This window comes from Natator depressus, chromosome 23 (genome assembly GCF_965152275.1).
Source record: "Natator depressus isolate rNatDep1 chromosome 23, rNatDep2.hap1, whole genome shotgun sequence".
NCBI lineage: Eukaryota > Metazoa > Chordata > Testudines > Cheloniidae > Natator > Natator depressus.
In genome coordinates, this window is record NC_134256.1 from 22857995 (window position 1) to 22877684 (window position 19690).

Here is a 19690-nt window from a genome sequence, read left to right on the forward strand (position 1 = left end):
ACCTTGGTTCTCCTTTGACCTCCTCCCCTTGGGGGAGCTGGGCCCACAGGGCCTTGCCCCCTAGTGTAGCATCACATGGCCCCTGAGGCCGAGATGCAGCCACTTCTGGGGCAGGGCCGCTGGGGAACAGCCGCTCATAATGCCGCATGGGGATGGCGCACCCAGCACTGAGATGCAGCCACCTGTGGGGCGGGGCGGGGCGGGTGGGGAACAGCCACACATAACACCACCCAGGGATGGAGCAGCGAGGGCTTTGCACCAGCAGGTGGCGCTGGGCCTGCCCTGAAGTAGCAGTGGGACTGGGATAAATAGCCCAGACCAGTGACCGCAGCGTGTCCCTGCCGCCCCCAGGGGGAGGGCCCCAGCCTGCTACCTGGTGCAGCATCCAGGATTGGGCCCCATCTCCAGTTCCCAGCCCTGCCCCTCCTCCGCATACAGGTCCCTTTGAAATCCTGTTCCCAGCTCCCCGCCTGGCCAGCCCTTAGCTTGGGGGCCCATCTCTCCCCCTAGCTCCCCCTGGGCCCTGGCCAAATGGGGCAGATAACCCCTTTCCTGCCCCTTTTGATCGAGAGAGAGATTCAGGGAGAGCCAGAGATGGGGCTGATAGGTGGGATGGGACTCCTGGCTCCCAGACCCCTCCCCTCCTGGAGCCAGGGAGAGAACCCAGGAGTCCTGGCTCCCAGCCCCCATGCTCAAACCACCAGACCCGACTCCCCTCCCACAGCCGGGGAGAGAACCCAGGAGTCCTGGCTCCTAGCCACCCCCGGCTCTAATCCACTAGCCCCCACTCCCCCAACCATCCCGTTTTCTTTACACAAAACAATACTTTGCGGGGGAGGGAATTAAACATCCCATAAAATTGGATCCATCCTGACACATACCCACTGCCGTCTCCCTCAGATTCCCACATCCCAACCCCCACATTTGCCTTCCTTGCATCCCCCCATCTCTGAGTTTGGGGGAGCAAAAGCAAGAGGACCCCCAATATTTGCTCTTTACTGGGGGGGGTGAGCAACCTCCTAGATTCATCCCAAACCTTCCACAGAGAACCCCCCTGAAACCCCACAGAGCACCCCAATAAGTGAGGACACCCCCAAACTGGAGCATGCACCTCAATAGCTGAACACTAATCCATCCCCCCTGCAGCCCCTCATGGTACTCAAAACCAGCTGAGTTGGGGGTGCAGGTAGAACAAGCTGACACCCCCAAAATTGAACTATGCACCCCAGTAGTTGAACAGCTAACCAGCCCCCCAGTCAGAGCCCCCCACCCATCCATGCTGCTCAAAAACAGTGGCATAGGTTTTGGGGTGTATCTAGACTAAGATGATCCCCCCAAACTGGAGCATGCACCCCAATAGTTAAACACCAATCCAGCCCCCTCCCAACCTACAGTGTCCCCCCCAGCCACACTGCTCAACCCAACTGCGCTAATTTGGGGCTGTTTCTGGAAGGACAACCCTGCACCCCCAAACTGAACCCCCAACTTCACCCCGGAGGCATTGAAACACATGACACCCAAGTCATTACAAGAAATATAGAATATATTTTAAAATGTGGTTTCCATATAATATATTTTTTAACCCACAATATATCAGGGTGCCAGAAGGGCGAGTAAAAAGGGGGGGTCCTATCACAGCCAGTGCTGGATCATGGGGGAGATGGGTTCACTGGGGGGACACAAGGGGTGAAGGGTTGAGAGGGTGTAGGAGGAGGAATGGGGGGAAGCTCCCAGTGTGAGGATTTGGGGGGGCTGAAGGGGAAATCCAGGCACAGGGGAGGGTAGAAATGAGGGGGTCTTTCCTTCGAAAGCAGCCGGGTGAATGGAGGGAGGGACAGATGGACGGATGGGGGAGGCATGGACAGACGGGAGGGTATGGGGGGGGAAATGGATGGGGTGGTGCAGGGATGGACAGATGGTAGGGGGATGGACTCAGGGAGGCCTGTGTGGGGGTGGGCCCATTTCTAAGGAGAGCCCCCCCCAATCCTTGCGGTTGCTGAGGTGAGAATCCCCCTGTACCCCAACACTCTGCCCCCTCCGGCCCATACCCCAACTCCGTGGCTGGAGGGGTGACCCCCCCAAACAGCTGTACTCCAGTGTCTCCCCGGCTTCCCCCTTGTTCCAGCTCTGCCTCCTTCTGCGAGGGGCCACCTATCACCCCAGCGAGGCGCCTGCCCCCGGGGAGGCGTGGGGGGGATGGTAGGCGGCTGGGGAGGGGCCGAGGAGGTGGTGGGTGGAGGGGGAGTAGGGGAGCAGGTGGCTGGACAGGACCATGGGGCTCAGGGCGTAGAGGGAGCCGGGGTCCTCGGCCAGGGGGGAGAGCAGTTCGAGCGGGGCGGGGAGCCCAGCCCCTCCCTCGCCCGGACCCACCCCCCGGCGTTTCTTGCCCTTGCCGGAGACTTTGCGGTTGCGGGTCTGGATGCCGTCTTTCCGCATCGTCAGGGGGCGATTGACCTGCAGAGGGGAAGGGGAGAGGGATGGCACCCAGGCATCCGGGGTCCCCGCAACCTCCACACTAACCAATAGACCCCCTCCCCTCCCAGAGCTGGGGAGAGAACCCAGGAGTCCTGGCTCCCAGGCCCCCCCTGCTCTAACCACCAGATCCCACTCCCCCCGCAGAGCTGGGCAGAGAACCCAGGAGTCCTGGCTCCCAGCCCCCCCTGCTCTAACCGCTAGACCCCACTCCCCCCCCAGAGCCGGGCAGAGAACCCAGGAGTCCTGGATCCCCCCGCTCTGACCGCCAGACCCCGCTCCCCCAGAGCCGGGCAGAGAACCCAGGAGTCCTGGATCCCCCCGCTCTGACCGCCAGACCCCGCTCCCCCAGAGCCGGGCAGAGAACCCAGGAGTCCTGGATCCCCCCGCTCTGACCGCCAGACCCCGCCCCCCAGAGCCGGGCAGAGAACCCCGGCGTCCGGCTCACATTGTGCAGTTTGTAGTAGAGGCCGCAGGCGTTGCAGACGGGCTCCCCGCCCGCATTGCGTCGCCACAGGGTGGTGGTGCTCGTCTGGCAGTTGCTGCACTGGGTGCCCGCTCGTTTGCTGACGATCTGGGGGAGAGACGAGTCTGGCACCCGCGCCCAGGGCACGGAGGGGTCTCATGGGAGGGGAAGGGGGCGTCGGGGGAGGCTGGGTCAGAGGGGGGTCTCACGGGAGGGGAAGGGGAAGGGGGCGTCGGGGGAGGCTGGGTCGGAGGGGGGGTCTCACGGGAGGGGAAGGGGGCGTCGGGGGAGGCTGGTCGGAGGGGGGGTCTCACGGGAGGGGAAGGGGAAGGGGGCGTCGGGGGAGGCTGGGTCGGAGGGGGGGTCTCACGGGAGGGGAAGGGGAAGGGGGCGTCGGGGGAGGCTGGGTCGGAGGGGGGGTCTCACGGGAGGGGAAGGGGGCGTCGGGGGAGGCTGGTCGGAGGGGGGGTCTCACGGGAGGGGAAGGGGGCGTCGGGGGAGGCTGGTCGGAGGGGGGGTCTCACGGGAGGGGAAGGGGGCGTCGGGGGAGGCTGGGTCGGAGGGGGTCTCACGGGAGGGGAAGGGGGCGTCGGGGGAGGCTGGGTCTGAGGGGGGGTCTCATGGGAGGGGAAGGGGAAGGGGGCGTCGGGGAGGCTGGGTCAGAGGGAGGTCTCACGGGAGGGGAAGGGGAAGGGGGCGTCGGGGGAGGCTGGGTCGGAGGGGGGGTCTCACGGGAGGGGAAGGGGGCGTCGGGGGAGGCTGGGTCAGAGGGAGGTCTCACGGGAGGGGAAGGGGGCGTCGGGGGAGGCTGGGTCAGAGGGGGGTCTCATGGGAGGGGAAGGGGGCGTCGGGGGAGGCTGGGTCGGAGGGAGGTCTCACGGGAGGGAAGGGGGTGTCGGGGAGGCTGGGGCAGTCTCATGGGAGGGGAAGGGGGCGTCGGGGGAGGCTGGGTCTGAGGGGGGGTCTCATGGGAGGGGAAGGGGGCGTCGGGGAGGCTGGGTCGGAGGGAGGTCTCACGGGAGGGGAAGGGGGCGTCGGGGGAGGCTGGGTCGGAGGGGGGGTCTCACGGGAGGGGAAGGGGAAGGGGGCGTCGGGGGAGGCTGGGTCGGAGGGGGGTCTCACGGGAGGGGAAGGGGGCGTCGGGGGAGGCTGGTCGGAGGGGGGGTCTCACGGGAGGGGAAGGGGGCGTCGGGGGAGGCTGGTCGGAGGGGGGGTCTCACGGGAGGGGAAGGGGGCGTCGGGGGAGGCTGGGTCGGAGGGGGTCTCACGGGAGGGGAAGGGGGCGTCGGGGGAGGCTGGGTCTGAGGGGGGGTCTCATGGGAGGGGAAGGGGAAGGGGGCGTCGGGGAGGCTGGGTCAGAGGGAGGTCTCACGGGAGGGGAAGGGGAAGGGGGCGTCGGGGGAGGCTGGGTCGGAGGGGGGGTCTCACGGGAGGGGAAGGGGGCGTCGGGGGAGGCTGGGTCAGAGGGAGGTCTCACGGGAGGGGAAGGGGGCGTCGGGGGAGGCTGGGTCAGAGGGGGGTCTCATGGGAGGGGAAGGGGGCGTCGGGGGAGGCTGGGTCGGAGGGAGGTCTCACGGGGAGGGGAAGGGGGTGTCGGGGAGGCTGGGGCAGTCTCATGGGAGGGGAAGGGGGCGTCGGGGGAGGCTGGGTCTGAGGGGGGGTCTCATGGGAGGGGAAGGGGGCGTCGGGGAGGCTGGGTCGGAGGGGGGGGTCTCATGGGAGGGGAAGGGGGCGTCGGGGGAGGCTGGGTCTGAGGGGGGGTCTCACGGGAGGGGAAGGGGAAGGGGGCGTCGGGGAGGCTGGGTCTGAGGGGGGGTCTCATGGGAGGGGAAGGGGGCGTCGGGGGAGGCTGGGTCTGAGGGGGGTCTCATGGGAGGGGAAGGGGAAGGGGGCGTCGGGGGAGGCTGGGTCAGAGGGAGGTCTCACGGGAGGGGAAGGGGGTGTCGGGGAGGCTGGGGCAGTCTCATGGGAGGGGAAGGGGGTGTTGGGGGAGGCTGGGTCGGAGGGGGGGTCTCATGGGAGGGGAAGGGGGTGTTGGGGGAGGCTGAGTCAGAGGGAGGTCTTACGGGAGGGGAAGGGGGCGTTGGGGGAGGCTGGGTCGGAGGGGGGGTCTCACGGGAGGGGAAGGGGGCGTCGGGGGAGGCTGGGTCGGAGGGGGGGTCTCATGGGAGGGGAAGGGGAAGGGGGCGTCGGGGGAGGCTGGGTCTGAGGGGGGGTCTCATGGGAGGGGAAGGGGGCGTCGGGGGAGGCTGGGTCGGAGGGGGTCTCACGGGAGGGGAAGGGGGCGTCGGGGGAGGCTGGGTCTGAGGGGGGGTCTCATGGGAGGGGAAGGGGAAGGGGGCGTCGGGGGAGGCTGGGTCTGAGGGGGGTCTCATGGGAGGGGAAGGGGGTGTCGGGGAGGCTGGGTCAGAGGGAGGTCTCACGGGAGGGGAAGGGGGTGTCGGGGAGCCTGGGTCAGAGGGAGGTCTCACGGGAGGGGGAAGGGGGTGTTGGGGGAGGCTGGGTCGGAGGGGGGGTCTCACGGGAGGGGAAGGGGAAGGGGGCGTCGGGGGAGGCTGGTCGGAGGGGGGGTCTCACGGGAGGGGAAGGGGGCGTCGGGGGAGGCTGGGTCGGAGGGGGTCTCACGGGAGGGGAAGGGGGCGTCGGGGGAGGCTGGGTCGGAGGGGGGTCTCATGGGAGGGGAAGGGGGTGTCGGGGAGGCTGGGTCAGAGGGAGGTCTCACGGGAGGGGAAGGGGGTGTCGGGGGAGGCTGGGTCTGAGGGGGGGTCTCATGGGAAGGGAAGGGGAAGGGGGCATCGGGGGAGGCTGGGTCCGAGGGGGGGTCTCACGGGAGGGGAAGGGGAAGGGGGCGTCGGGGGAGGCTGGGTCGGAGGGGGGGTCTCACGGGAGGGGAAGGGGCGTCGGGGGAGGCTGGGTCGGAGGGGGGGTCTCATGGGAGGGGAAGGGGGTGTCGGGGAGGCTGGGTCAGAGGGAGGTCTCACGGGAGGGGAAGGGGGTGTCGGGGGAGGCTGGGTCTGAGGGGGGGTCTCATGGGAGGGGAAGGGGAAGGGGGCATCGGGGAGGCTGGGTCCGAGGGGGGGTCTCACGGGAGGGGAAGGGGAAGGGGGCGTCGGGGGAGGCTGGGTCGGAGGGGGGGTCTCACGGGAGGGGAAGGGGGCGTCGGGGAGGCTGGGTCGGAGGGGGGGTCTCACGGGAGGGGATGGGGGCGTCGGGGGAGGCTGGGTCAGAGGGAGGTCTCACGGGAGGGGAAGGGGGTGTCGGGGAGGCTGGGGCAGTCTCATGGGAGGGGAAGGGGGCGTCGGGGGAGGCTGGGTCTGAGGGGGGGTCTCATGGGAGGGGAAGGGGGCGTCGGGGAGGCTGGGTCGGAGGGGGGGGTCTCATGGGAGGGGAAGGGGGCGTCGGGGGAGGCTGGGTCTGAGGGGGGGTCTCACGGGAGGGGAAGGGGAAGGGGGCGTCGGGGGAGGCTGGGTCTGAGGGGGGGTCTCACGGGAGGGGAAGGGGAAGGGGGCGTCGGGGGAGGCTGGGTCAGAGGGAGGTCTCACGGGAGGGGAAGGGGGTGTCGGGGAGGCTGGGGCAGTCTCATGGGAGGGGAAGGGGGCGTCGGGGGAGGCTGGGTCTGAGGGGGGGTCTCATGGGAGGGGAAGGGGGCGTCGGGGGAGGCTGGGTCCGAGGGAGGTCTCACGGGAGGGGAAGGGGGCGTCGGGGGAGGCTGGGTCGGAGGGGGGTCTCACGGGAGGGGAAGGGGAAGGGGGCGTCGGGGGAGGCTGGGTCGGAGGGGGGGTCTCACGGGAGGGGAAGGGGAAGGGGGCGTCGGGGGAGGCTGGGTCAGAGGGAGGTCTCACGGGAGGGGAAGGGGGTGTCGGGGAGCCTGGGTCAGAGGGAGGTCTCACGGGAGGGGAAGGGGGTGTTGGGGGAGGCTGGGTCGGAGGGGGGGTCTCACGGGAGGGGAAGGGGAAGGGGGCGTCGGGGGAGGCTGGTCGGAGGGGGGGTCTCACGGGAGGGGAAGGGGGCGTCGGGGGAGGCTGGGTCGGAGGGGGTCTCACGGGAGGGGAAGGGGGCGTCGGGGGAGGCTGGGTCGGAGGGGGGGTCTCATGGGAGGGGAAGGGGGTGTCGGGGAGGCTGGGTCAGAGGGAGGTCTCACGGGAGGGGAAGGGGGTGTCGGGGGAGGCTGGGTCTGAGGGGGGGTCTCATGGGAGGGGAAGGGGAAGGGGGCATCGGGGGAGGCTGGGTCCGAGGGGGGGTCTCACGGGGAGGGGAAGGGGAAGGGGGCGTCGGGGGAGGCTGGGTCGGAGGGGGGGTCTCACGGGAGGGGAAGGGGGCGTCGGGGGAGGCTGGGTCGGAGGGGGGGTCTCACGGGAGGGGATGGGGGCGTCGGGGGAGGCTGGGTCAGAGGGAGGTCTCACGGGAGGGGAAGGGGGTGTCGGGGAGGCTGGGGCAGTCTCATGGGAGGGGAAGGGGGCGTCGGGGGAGGCTGGGTCTGAGGGGGGGTCTCATGGGAGGGGAAGGGGGGCGTCGGGGAGGCTGGGTCGGAGGGGGGGGTCTCATGGGAGGGGAAGGGGGCGTCGGGGAGGCTGGGTCTGAGGGGGGGTCTCACGGGAGGGGAAGGGGAAGGGGGCGTCGGGGGAGGCTGGGTCTGAGGGGGGGTCTCACGGGAGGGGAAGGGGAAGGGGGCGTCGGGGGAGGCTGGGTCAGAGGGAGGTCTCACGGGAGGGGAAGGGGGTGTCGGGGGAGGCTGGGGTCGGAGGGGGGTCTCACGGGAGGGGAAGGGGGTGTCGGGGAGGCTGGGGCAGTCTCATGGGAGGGGAAGGGGGCGTTGGGGGAGGCTGGGTCGGAGGGGGGGTCTCATGGGAGGGGAAGGGGGTGTTGGGGGAGGCTGAGTCAGAGGGAGGTCTTACGGGAGGGGAAGGGGGCGTTGGGGGAGGCTGGGTCGGAGGGGGGGTCTCACGGGAGGGGAAGGGGTGTCGGGGGAGGCTGAGTCAGAGGGAGGTCTTACGGGAGGGAAGGGGGCGTTGGGGGAGGCTGGGTCGGAGGGGGGGTCTCATGGGAGGGGAAGGGGGTGTCGGGGGAGGCTGGGTCTGAGGGGAGGTCTCACGGGAGGGGAAGGGGGTGTCGGGGAGGCTGGGGCAGTCTCACGGGAGGGGAAGGGGGCGTCGGGGAGGCTGGGTCGGAGGGGGTCTCACGGGAGGGGAAGGGGGCGTCGGGGGAGGCTGGGTCGGAGGGGGGGTCTCATGGGAGGGGAAGGGGGCGTCGTGGGAGGCTGGGTCTGAGGGGAGGTCTCACGGGAGGGGAAGGGGGCGTCGGGGGAGGCTGGGTCTGAGGGGAGGTCTCACGGGAGGGGAAGGGGGTGTCGGGGAGGCTGGGTCAGAGGGGGGGTCTCATGGGAGGGGAAGGGGGCGTCGGGGAGGCTGGGTCAGAGGGGGGGTCTCATGGGAGGGGAAGGGGGTGTCGGGGAGGCTGGGTCAGAGGGAGGTCTCACGGGAGGGGAAGGGGGTGTCGGGGAGGCTGGGGCAGTCTCACGGGAGGGGAAGGGGGCGTCGGGGAGGCTGGGTCGGAGGGGGGGTCTCACGGGAGGGGAAGGGGAAGGGGGCGTCGGGGGAGGCTGGGTCTGAGGGGGGTCTCATGGGAGGGGAAGGGGAAGGGGGCGTCGGGGGAGGCTGGGTCTGAGGGGGGGTCTCATGGGAGGGGAAGGGGGTGTCGGGGAGGCTGGGTCAGAGGGAGGTCTCACGGGAGGGGAAGGGGGTGTCGGGGAGGCTGGGTCAGAGGGGGGGTCTCATGGGAGGGGAAGGGGAAGGGGGCGTCGGGGGAGGCTGGGTCTGAGGGGGGGTCTCATGGGAGGGGAAGGGGGTGTCGGGGGAGGCTGGGTCTGAGGGGGGGTCTCATGGGAGGGGAAGGGGAAGGGGGCGTCGGGGGAGGCTGGGTCAGAGGGAGGTCTCACGGGAGGGGAAGGGGGTGTCGGGGAGGCTGGGTCGGAGGGGGGTCTCACGGGAGGGGAAGGGGGTGTCGGGGAGGCTGGGGCAGTCTCATGGGAGGGGAAGGGGGTGTTGGGGGAGGCTGGGTCGGAGGGGGGTCTCACGGGAGGGGAAGGGGGCGTCGGGGGAGGCTGGGTCGGAGGGGGGGTCTCACGGGAGGGGAAGGGGGCGTCGGGGGAGGCTGGGTCGGAGGGGGGGTCTCACGGGAGGGGAAGGGGGCGTCGGGGGCGGCTGGGTCGGAGGGGGGGTCTCACGGGAGGGGAAGGGGGCGTCGGGGGCGGCTGGGTCTGAGGGGGGGTCTCACGGGAGGGGAAGGGGGCGTCGGGGGCGGCTGGGTCTGAGGGGGGGTCTCACGGGAGGGGAAGGGGGCGTCGGGGGAGGCTGGGTCAGAGGGAGGTCTCACGGGAGGGGAAGGGGGCGTCGGGGGAGGCTGGGTCAGAGGGAGGTCTCACGGGAGGGGAAGGGGGCGTCGGGGGAGGCTGGGTCGGAGGGAGGTCTCACGGGAGGGGAAGGGGGTGTCGGGGAGGCTGGGGCAGTCTCATGGGAGGGGAAGGGGGCGTTGGGGGAGGCTGGGTCGGAGGGGGGGTCTCACGGGAGGGGAAGGGGGTGTCGGGGGAGGCTGAGTCAGAGGGAGGTCTTACGGGAGGGGAAGGGGGCGTTGGGGGAGGCTGGGTCGGAGGGGGGGTCTCACGGGAGGGGAAGGGGGTGTCGGGGGAGGCTGAGTCAGAGGGAGGTCTTACGGGAGGGGAAGGGGGCGTCGTGGGAGGCTGGGTCTGAGGGGAGGTCTCACGGGAGGGGAAGGGGGCGTCGTGGGAGGCTGGGTCGGAGGGGGGTCTCACGGGAGGGGAAGGGGGTGTCGGGGAGGCTGGGGCAGTCTCACGGGAGGGGAAGGGGGCGTCGGGGAGGCTGGGTCGGAGGGGGTCTCACGGGAGGGGAAGGGGGCGTCGGGGGAGGCTGGGTCTGAGGGGGGGTCTCACGGGAGGGGAAGGGGAAGGGGGCGTCGGGGGAGGCTGGGTCGGAGGGGGGGTCTCATGGGAGGGGAAGGGGGCGTCGTGGGAGGCTGGGTCTGAGGGGAGGTCTCACGGGAGGGGAAGGGGAAGGGGGCGTCGGGGGAGGCTGGGTCTGAGGGGGGGTCTCATGGGAGGGGAAGGGGGTGTCGGGGAGGCTGGGTCAGAGGGAGGTCTCACGGGAGGGGAAGGGGGTGTCGGGGAGGCTGGGTCAGAGGGAGGTCTCACGGGAGGGGAAGGGGGTGTCGGGGGAGGCTGGGTCGGAGGGGGGGTCTCATGGGAGGGGAAGGGGAAGGGGGCGTCGGGGGAGGCTGGGTCTGAGGGGGGGTCTCATGGGAGGGGAAGGGGGTGTCGGGGGAGGCTGGGTCTGAGGGGGGGTCTCATGGGAGGGGAAGGGGAAGGGGGCGTCGGGGGAGGCTGGGTCAGAGGGAGGTCTCACGGGAGGGGAAGGGGGCGTCGGGGGCGGCTGGGTCTGAGGGGGGGTCTCACGGGAGGGGAAGGGAAAGGGGGCGTCGGGGGAGGCTGGGTCAGAGGGAGGTCTCACGGGAGGGGAAGGGGGCGTCGGGGGAGGCTGGGTCGGAGGGGGGTCTCACGGGAGGGGAAGGGGGCGTCGGGGGAGGCTGGGTCGGAGGGGGGGTCTCACGGGAGGGGAAGGGGGCGTCGGGGGAGGCTGGGTCGGAGGGGGGGTCTCACGGGAGGGGAAGGGGGCGTCGGGGGCGGCTGGGTCGGAGGGGGGGTCTCACGGGAGGGGAAGGGGGCGTCGGGGGCGGCTGGGTCGGAGGGGGGGTCTCACGGGAGGGGAAGGGGGCGTCGGGGGCGGCTGGGTCTGAGGGGGGGTCTCACGGGAGGGGAAGGGGGCGTCGGGGGCGGCTGGGCCAGGGAGGTCTCACGGGAGCGGAAGGTGTCGGGGGAGGCTGGAGCGGGGGGATGTCGTGGCAGTGGCAGGGGGTCCAGGGGGACCCCAGGGGAACGGGGGGCAAGTCCCCACTCACCAAGCGTTTCTTGGGCCGGATGAGGGGCCGGTTCTGCCCGTTCATCTTGTGGTACAGCCCGCAGGCGTTACACAGGTAGTGCCCGGTGCCGTCCCGGCGCCACAGGGGCGTGGCCGTGGCCCCACAGTTCACACACTCCCGCGCCTCTGAGGGACGGGAGAGGGAAACTGAGTCAGCGATGGGGCCTCTCCCCGCAGGGGGCGCCGCCCCCCCGCCCCCCCCAGCCCGAAGGAGGCTCTCACCGCACGGGGACAGCTGCAGCGGCCCCCTGAGTTTGGGGGAGTACCCAGCCATCAGGGGGCTCCCGCTGGGCTGGTAGAACCCGAGCTCCGGGGTCCCGGTGTAGGCGGGGTGGGGGGCCCCGGCGGGGGACCCCAACGTCAGCAGCTCGGCAGTGGGGGGGCTCATTGGCTCCGTCTTCAGCATCTCCAGGAACTTGGGGCTGCCCTTGTCCTCGGGGGGCTGCTCCTTGGGTGAGGGGGGGCTGTAGGAAGAGGAGGAGGGGGGAGCCGGGTAGAGGGGGACCCCGGCCTGGGGCTTGCCGTAGGAGACGGGGGTCCAGCCGGCCGTGGCGTAGGGGTGCCCATCCACCCACTGCAGCCCGTTGAGGAGAGGGTACACCGGGCGCGCTGCAGGGGGTGGAAAAGGAGAGGGGGGGTTAGTGGGAGGGGAACCCACAGCTGCCACAGGGACACACAACCCGTCGCCATGGCGAGGCAGGGGCCACGGCAACCACGGGATGAGGCCGCAGGGAACCATGGCAACCTTGGCAGGAGAAACCCCGACCATTGCAGTGAATCCGGGGGGGCGGGGGGGGCATGGAAACGCAGGTGGGCACCACGGCGACCACAACAACCCCACACAATGGCATAGTAATGGCACTGTTGCCATGGCAACCAGGCAGGCCCCCCCCCCCCTGCAGGAGCCCTGGCAACACCACAGGCAGCCATGGCGGCAGTGCGAGTCTGCTGCTGGAAGCCACGGCAACCGTGGTCCCATAGCAACCACAGCCCGTGGTAACAATCACCACGGCAACAGTGTGACTGTGGCATAGGGCCTTCTGTGGGCGGCCCCAGGCGATGCCCCTCCAAGGAGCCCTGCGGGGTGGTGAAACGGGGGGGGGGTGTCCCCAGCTGGGTTTCGGGGCGGGGGGTCCCGGGCCACATAGCTCTGGCCACCCACCTGTCGGATTACGGTAGGAGTCCGGCGTCCGGGAGAAGTAGGTAGCGAGCGCGCCGGGGTCCCCGCCCTCGGCTCCGTGGAAGAAGACTGCAGATTCATCGGCCGGCGGCAGGAGGGGGGGCTCCAGGAAATGGGGGGTCATCTCCAGCCCCCCCAGGGTGGCAAAATCCATCCCGGGCACAAGAGCTCCTGACCTAGATGGGGAATTTACATGGGGGACAAGACACAGGGTGTCAGGACTCCTGGGTCCTCTCCCTGGCTCTGGGAGGGAAGTGGGGTGTAGTGGTTAGAGCGAGGCAGCGGGGAGCCAGGACTCCGGGGTTCCATCCCTGTCTTGGGGAGGGGAGTGAGGTCTAGTGGTTAGAGAAGCAGCCAAAAGCAAAGTCAGGGCTGTTTAAGAGGAGGCAATGCCAGCCCGTGCTCCCCCAGCCCCGAGCCCCTGCAGGGCCCAGACAACGCGAGGGGCCGGCTCCCCACCGTCCGTCTGCCCCCCATACCCGCGATGACATGTTCCCGTGGAGCAGAATCCCGTTCTTGAGAGAGGCCACGTGCAAAAACGGCTGCTCACTAGCGTGCAAATGCAGCGATTCCACGTGCGAATTGGGCCGGACTGGGACAAGCCGGGGGGGATTTGCCCCCCGAGGCCGCTGGCTGGCCACGCTTCGCGAGTCAAACGGTTGATAAAGGGTTAACGGTTGGCATCTCAAGGGTAGGGCCGTGCACGCACCAGCCAGGTCACCATTCTCAGCACTACAGGGTCTGGTGAAGGAAACCCACCCGCCCGGTCCCCGGCTAGGGGAGGGCACTGAGAGGCGCTGGGGGTGGGCGGGATGGGGGGGCCCCGGCGGGGAATGGACAGACTGGAGAATGGGCCCGAGGGGGCGCGAGGACAAGGACTGGGGAGGGGGAGGGAAACAGGCCAGGGAGGAGCGAGAGGTCCTGGAGCCACGAGGGGAAACGTGGGGCTTACGGGACTGAAAACTATGGGTCTGTCCCTCCCCCGACGTCTGAATCCACCCTTCCCTCCCTGCAGGCCCCCCCCTTCCTCCTTGCCTGCATCCCCCCTCCATCTCCCCCACCCCATCCATCCCCCCATGCCCCTCCCTCCCTCCACACCCCTCCACAAATCCCTCCTGACACAGCCCTCCATCTCCCCCACCCCATCCATCCCCCCATGCCCCTCTCTCCATTCATCCCCCCCCCTCCTTCCAATCCCCCCTTCCATCCCCCCCATGCCCCTCCCTCCCTCCAAGACCCCTCTGTCTACCCATCCCCACCTTTCTGTCTCCAGCCAGCCAGGCCGGCCCTGGTGACCCCGCCCCTATATACCCCGTCCCTGGGCCCCCCTCTGGCCTGGGGGGCCACCCCGGAAGATGCTGCCCTTGCCGCCCGCCCAATCTCTGCATCTCTCTGTCTCTATCTCTCTCCCCATCAGGTGCTCCAAGCCTCTCGTTCTGAGAACTGGGGCCTCCCGGCCCTATCCGCCCCCCCGATCTCGCACGCAGCCCCCCCAACGTCCGCCAGAGACTTGAGCCGGGGCCTGCCCCCTCCCAGGCAAGTCGGCTCCCACCCGGCCCCAGCGCGGGGCCTGGTTGGCTCAGGGGGATAGGGCATGGGGCCTGTCCCCTCTGTGAACCCACCTCCCCTCACACAGAACCCAGGAGTCCTGGTTCCCCTCCCCTGCTCTAACCACTAGCCCCCACTCCCCTCCCTGACCCAGGGATTGAACCCAGGCGTCCTGGCTGCCGGGTGTGTGTGTGGGGGGGGTGGCGGGTGGCACAGTGCAGAGGAAGTTGGCCCGGTCTCAAAGCTGATTTCAAAAGCTGCCCTTGCCTCATCCCCAACGCAGCAGAGATGGGGCAGATAACGCAGGGGGGGGAGGGGGAGCAGCGAACTAACCACCCACAGTGGAGTGGGGGCTGGGAGCCAGGACGCCTGGGTTCTCTCCCGGCTCTGGGAGGGGAGTGGGGTCTGGTGGGGCTAGAGCAGGGGGGCTGAGAGCCAGGACACCTGGGTTCTCTCCCTGGCTCTGTGTACAGGTTGGTCGGGGTGTGTATAATCCCCACACCCACTCTGTGCCCTGTTGTGTCCTTCTCATGTTGTGAATTTGTTGCTTTTTTAATCTTATGTCCATTGCTAAGTCACAATTCAACCCAGCCCTGCTCCCAACCCACAAACACGCACCCACCCGGGACACCCACATCGCACAAATGTACACCCCTCGCCAATACTTAAACATCTCCATGGTGCCACCCCACCACAATCGAGACACACACAATCCCAGACCACAAGGACACACACACAGCAGGACTCAGGCCCTCCAGCAGGGGGCAGCAGGGATGGACACACACACATGCACATTACAAAGACAGGCAAAGAAATCCAGCCCAAAGTGCAGAGAAAGCACAACTCCCTCCGCGACACACAAGCCCCCCAACACACACACAAAAGCACTCCAAAATACCACACCAACACCCCAAAAAGCCAACACTCAGCATCCCCAGAACAACAGACTCACACGTCCGACACCACACTCAGGGAAATACTTCCCCAAAAAGCCCCCCACAGCCACAACACGCTGCTAACCCACGGATACAACACACACAGATAAGAGATACACACCCACCAAACAACCACCCTCAGGAAAACACAACAGCCCACCCAGACATGCCAATTCAACACAAACAACACACCAAGTCACAGCCACCGAAACTATCGCCCGCCCTATGAAACACACCGCACAGGCAGTCCCAAACAGCGCACACACACCCCGCCACCACAGCCCAAACCACACAAAGACACGCAGCGTAAACACACACACAAAAAGCTACAACCCGAACACACAGACACACACCCTCAACACTACAAAAACACAGCCCAGACCCACACAAAGAGAAACAACCCAAAGAGAGAGACTCTCACCACCACCACCAAGACACACAACCCAAACACAGACACACCGCCACAACCCAAAGACAGACAAAGACACAACCCAAATACACCCACCCACCACACTACAAAAACACAGCCCAGACCCACACAAAAAGAGACACAACCCAAAGACATACTACCCAAACACACACACCACCACACCCCCTCACCACCACAACCCAAAGACAAACACCCTGAACACTACAAAACACAACACACACACACACAGACACACAACCCAAGGGGAGACCCCCTCAATACCACCGCAAAGACAAACAACCCAAACACACACCTCCCAAAGACAGACACACAACCCAAGGAGACACACCCTCAGCAGCAGCACAAAGCCAAACGCAGATGCACACCACCACAACCCCACCACCGCCCCCCATCACAGACACACTCCAAACACCCCCCAGTGCCCTGCGCGCCCCCCATCACCCCCACTTCCATCTCCTTGAACCATATTCACATCCAGCTCCAGCATCGCAGGATCTGCGCATTGTGTGGGTGTGTACCAGGCCGGAGGGGGGGAGGAAATAGGACGTGTGGGGCCCAACGATTGTACAGCCGTTATCGGGGTTAGGGCCTCAGATAAGGAATAGCCGGGAGATAAAAATTATCTCCCTTGCCTTGACGGGCGGATCACACGGCAGTGACAGATTTGCCCCTACACAGCTCAGTGGGTAGAACAAGGTGTATTGTAACCCCCGCACCCCCCCACAGCCAAGGGCGACACTCCCACCCCCACATTTACCTCGCAAAGGCTTCAAAAGAACCCAGGCGTCCCGGAGGCTGAGAGAAGAGAACAGAAGGTAAAGTTCTGATCCCCTGGGATATCGAATTCTCCCTTTTATTGCACCCTCGCTCAGTACTCAGAGGAGGGAGGGCTGGTGGGTTGGGGGGGTGGGGGGGGCTAGCAACCAGGACTCCTGGGTTCTCTCCCTGGCTCTGGGAGGGCAGTGGGGCCTGGTGGTTAGAGCAGGGGGGGCTGAGAGCCGGGACTCCTGGGTTCTCGCCGCAGCTCTGGGAGGGTAGTGGGGTCTAGTGGTTAGACGGGGGGGGGGGCTGGGAGCCAGGACTCCTGGGTTCTCTCCCCAGCTCTGGAAGGGAAGTGGGGTCTAGTGGTTGGGGGGCAGGGCTGGGAGCCTGGACTCCTGGGTTCTCTCCCTGGTTCCAGGAGCGGAGTAGAATATTCATCACCGAACCAGGTTTTTTAAACAGCTGGATGTGGGGGGGCTGGAAAAGTGTCTCTAGATGGGGGGGGGGTCTCCCCCTCCCTGACCCCGACGCCCACACACGGGACTGAACATCTCCAGACAATTGACCATTCTGCCGGTCAATGGGAGATGGAAATTCCCACCCCCCGGATCCCCGGACGACCAGCGGGAACTCAAATGGGGGGTGGAAATCAGTCGGGGAGGGAAACCCCGACATTAACTTGGAAGGGACCTGCCAGTCTTCTCACCTCTTTTTCTCGTGCAATCCATCTGCCCCCACCCATCATCCATCCATCTGCCCCACGCCCCCACCCACCTCTGTCTGCCCCCCACCCTTCCCCTCACCCCTCCATCCCGCTCACACCCCTCCACCCATCCCCCAAACCCCTCCATCCACCCTATCCCCCCTCCCACCCACACACCATCCCTCCCCCAACCCCTCCATCCCCCCATCCCTTCCCCAAACCCCTCCATCCCACTCACACCCCTCCACCCACCCCCCAAACCCCTCCATCCACTGCCCCCCACCCCTCCATCCACCCATTGTCCTCATCCCTCCATCCATCCCCTTCCCCCCACCCCTCCATCCCACTCACACCCCTCCATCTACTCCATCCCCCCAAATCCCCCCTCCCCATCCTTCCCCCCACCCCATCCTCCCCACTAAACCCCTCCATCCACCCATCCCTCCACACCCTGCCCTCCATCCATCCCCCCAATACGCACCCCTCTCTCTCTCCCGGTCCATCCCAAAGCACACCCACTCCCTCTCCATCCCCATCCCCTCACCCTGCCCCTCGATCCCCAGTGCTCCATTGCTGGGCCACGGACAACCCAGCTGTGCGGACGGGACACCGGTCCCTCCACTCTGGCCCTTTACTCGGTTCCTTCTCTCCCCTTCCAGCCTTGCCCCATTCCTGGTTTGGCTCCTGAGCGACCGACGACCTCCCCAGCCCACCGTGCCCACTGCCCCCTGGTACCCCTGTGCCAGGCCACCCTGCCCGCTGCCCCCTGGTACCACCGCGACAGCCCTCCATGCCCGCTGCCCCCTGGTACCCCCGTGCCAGCCCACTGTTTGCACCGCCCGTGCACCACCCCGTCCGTCCCGATTCGTTCTGTCCATTGGTCTCTCTTCACAACTGCCCCAAACCGGACACCGCCTGTCCCCCGCTGGCCTCGGATTGACACTCACCTACAGCTGGGCAAAAAAATTTTGGGGGGGGAGGCCCCCATGCAGTGCCAGGTGGACCAGTGGCGAATTTCGAGGGGGGCGGTTTGAAGCGCAGCGAGCTCCCCCAGATCTACCCAGCCGCGGGTTGGCCCCAACTTGCTGGTGGCTCCGAGAGACAGACGGAAAGAAGGAGTGTGGGGGGGGGGCAGAGACGCTAAAAATGACACAGCAGCCCAGGCGGGTGAGGTCCCGCCTTCTGAGACGGGACGGGCTCTTGTGGGGCACAGAGAGGGGAGGGGGAGAACAGCTGGGGGGCTCTTGCCCCCCACCTTGGAGAACTCAATTACCCCTAATGTACGGCGGAGAGAGAGAGAGAGAAAACTAGCCCCCCCAAACTCTCTCTGGTGTAGAAGAAGATGGGTCTAGTGGTTGGGGGGCGGGGGGCTGGGAGCCAGAACTCCTGGGTTCTCTCGGGGGAGACTAGGGTCTAGTGGGGGGGTGGGGCTGGGAGGCAGGATGCCTGGGTTCTCTCCCTGGCTCAGTGGGAGGAGGCAGGTAAACCCTGGGGGGGGGGCTGGGAGTTTTGGGGTCTTGGTGCGGTACCCCCACGCTCGTCTGGGGGAGGTGAGGCAGCGGTGGATACATGGGGAGGTGGCAACTGGTCTATCATCACTCAGCATCCCTAGAGATTTCACATGCAGGGGCAGATCGCAGCTGGCACCTCCTAGAGGGGACAGGCCCCAGGCCCCGTTTCCCGCCCCCCTCAGCCAGCCCCCGCCCCGGGACCGGATGGGAGCCGGCGCCCCCTAGAGGGGACAGGCCCTGTGCCCCATTCCCCACCCCCCTGAGACAGCCAGTCCCTGCCCTGGGGCCGGGTGGGAGCCGGCGCCCCCCAGAGGAGACAGGCCCCAGACCCCATTCCCTGCCCCACTAACCGCTCAGCCAGTTTGGGGCCTGGGGAGGTTATGGCAGCAGGCCTGGAAGTCCCCGATAAGCCCTTATCTGATGCCAGGCTCAGGAGCTGGCGGTTGGCGGATTCTTGGTGATGGGGCTTGGAACAACCCATGCCACAGGGCTGGGGCGGGCAGGGCAGGGGGGCAGCTTGGGAATAACAGACGTGGGTGATGGAGACGCCCCCGGGCCCCCCGCTGCTTCTGGGGTGGGAGGGCCGCAGAGTCTTCCTGGCCTCTGCTAGTGTCCCAGAGCCAGGGAGAGAACCCAGGAGTCCTGGCTCCCAGCCCCCATGCTCTAACCCACTAGACCCCACTCCCCTCCCAGAGCTGGGGAGAGAACCCAGGAGTCCTAGCACCCAGCGCCCTCCCCCCCCGCTCTAACCACTAGACCCCACTCCCCTTCCAGACTCAGGGAGAGAACCCAGGAGTTCTGCTCCCAGCCCCCCGTGCTCTAACCCACTAGACCCCCACTGCGGCTGTAGATGGGGGTGTCCCCGAGACACTGGCTGACAGAAACTGATGCAGATTCTCTGTCAGGACTGGCTCAGATGAACCCCTGGCCCCGCGCACAGGCTGGCGGTGGGGGCGGGTGAGTCTCACCCAGACTTCAGGGGAAGCCAGCGACCGATTCTCCGAAAAACACCCGCTTATCTCCCAGCGCCAGATAAAGGGGAAGGAGCTGAGCAAGAGAGAGAGAGAGATGAGCCCAAACCCAGCGCCGCGGTGCCCCTCACTCCCGACCCGCAGCCCCAGCCCTCCCCACCCTCCAACACAGCCCTGCCGGTGCCCCTCACTCCCGACCCGCAGCCCCTGCTAGCCCAGCCCTGGGCTCCCCACAGCCCCGCCGGTGCCCCTCACGCCCAACCCGCAGCCCCTGCTAGCCCAGCCCTGGGACAGCTCCCTCAGCACTATCAAGCAGAGATCAGTGTCATTGGGCTAGTAAATACAGTAGGACCTACATTAAGCACAGCAGGTTCATAACATAAGGCTTGTTGTAATAAGATTGTAATGGTCAAGGCTGGGGGGGGACCCTGACACCCCCTGCTGGAGAGGAGAAGCCCTGCTGTGTGCGCGTGTGTCCGTCCCTGCTGCAGGGGATGGGCCCTGCTCTGGGCGTAAACAGCAGGGCCCTCTTTGAAAACTCTGCTGTGTGTCATGCTCCCTATACTGCTACCCAGTAGCAGAGAGTCTCCATCCACTCATCCTCTTTCCCCGAGGCGGAGCTCAGCTCGCGGGTGAGTCTAATCTTGTCCCTGGCCGAGCTGGCGAAGCTCTCACGCTCACCGTCCCGGCGTGTCTCCACCCACGCATCAGGCAACAATTGCCA

The 19690-nt window shown here is 67.4% G+C and overlaps 1 protein-coding gene across 2 annotated transcripts; it reads right to left on the reverse strand.

Moving 5' to 3' along the window:
- Positions 1 to 1626: 1626 nt before the first annotated feature.
- Positions 1627 to 17596, reverse strand: GATA1 (GATA binding protein 1). 2 transcript variants are annotated; one of them, XM_074937913.1, is made up of 7 exons: positions 17432 to 17500; positions 15777 to 15814; positions 12089 to 12282; positions 11149 to 11535; positions 10907 to 11052; positions 2921 to 3046; positions 1627 to 2454 (listed from the first exon to the last, which is right to left on the reverse strand). In XM_074937913.1, the coding sequence occupies exons 3-7, from the start codon at positions 12258 to 12260 to the stop codon at positions 2155 to 2157; spliced, it is 1131 nt and encodes a 376-aa protein (XP_074794014.1). In that variant the 5' UTR covers positions 12261 to 12282; positions 15777 to 15814; positions 17432 to 17500; the 3' UTR covers positions 1627 to 2154. The 2 variants fall into 2 exon arrangements, with proteins under 2 accessions (XP_074794014.1, XP_074794013.1); XM_074937912.1 differs by lacking the exon at positions 15777 to 15814 and having other exon boundaries at positions 17432 to 17596.
- Positions 17597 to 19690: the final 2094 nt, after the last annotated feature.

What these genes read in the sequence shown, in the direction of transcription:
- GATA1 (XM_074937912.1), bottom strand. Translation starts at nt 17,472, where the DNA reads ATGGGGGCCTCCCCCCCCAAAATTTTTTTGCCCAGCTGTAG. An exon ending in ATTTTTTTGCCCAGCTGTAG is followed by an intron (nt 12,283 to 17,431) that starts GTGAGTGTCAAT and finishes TTCCCCATCTAG; the next exon opens with GTCAGGAGCTCTTGTGCCCG. An exon ending in TCCGGCCCAAGAAACGCTTG is followed by an intron (nt 3,047 to 10,906) that starts GTGAGTGGGGAC and finishes TCTCTCCCCCAG; the next exon opens with ATCGTCAGCAAACGAGCGGG.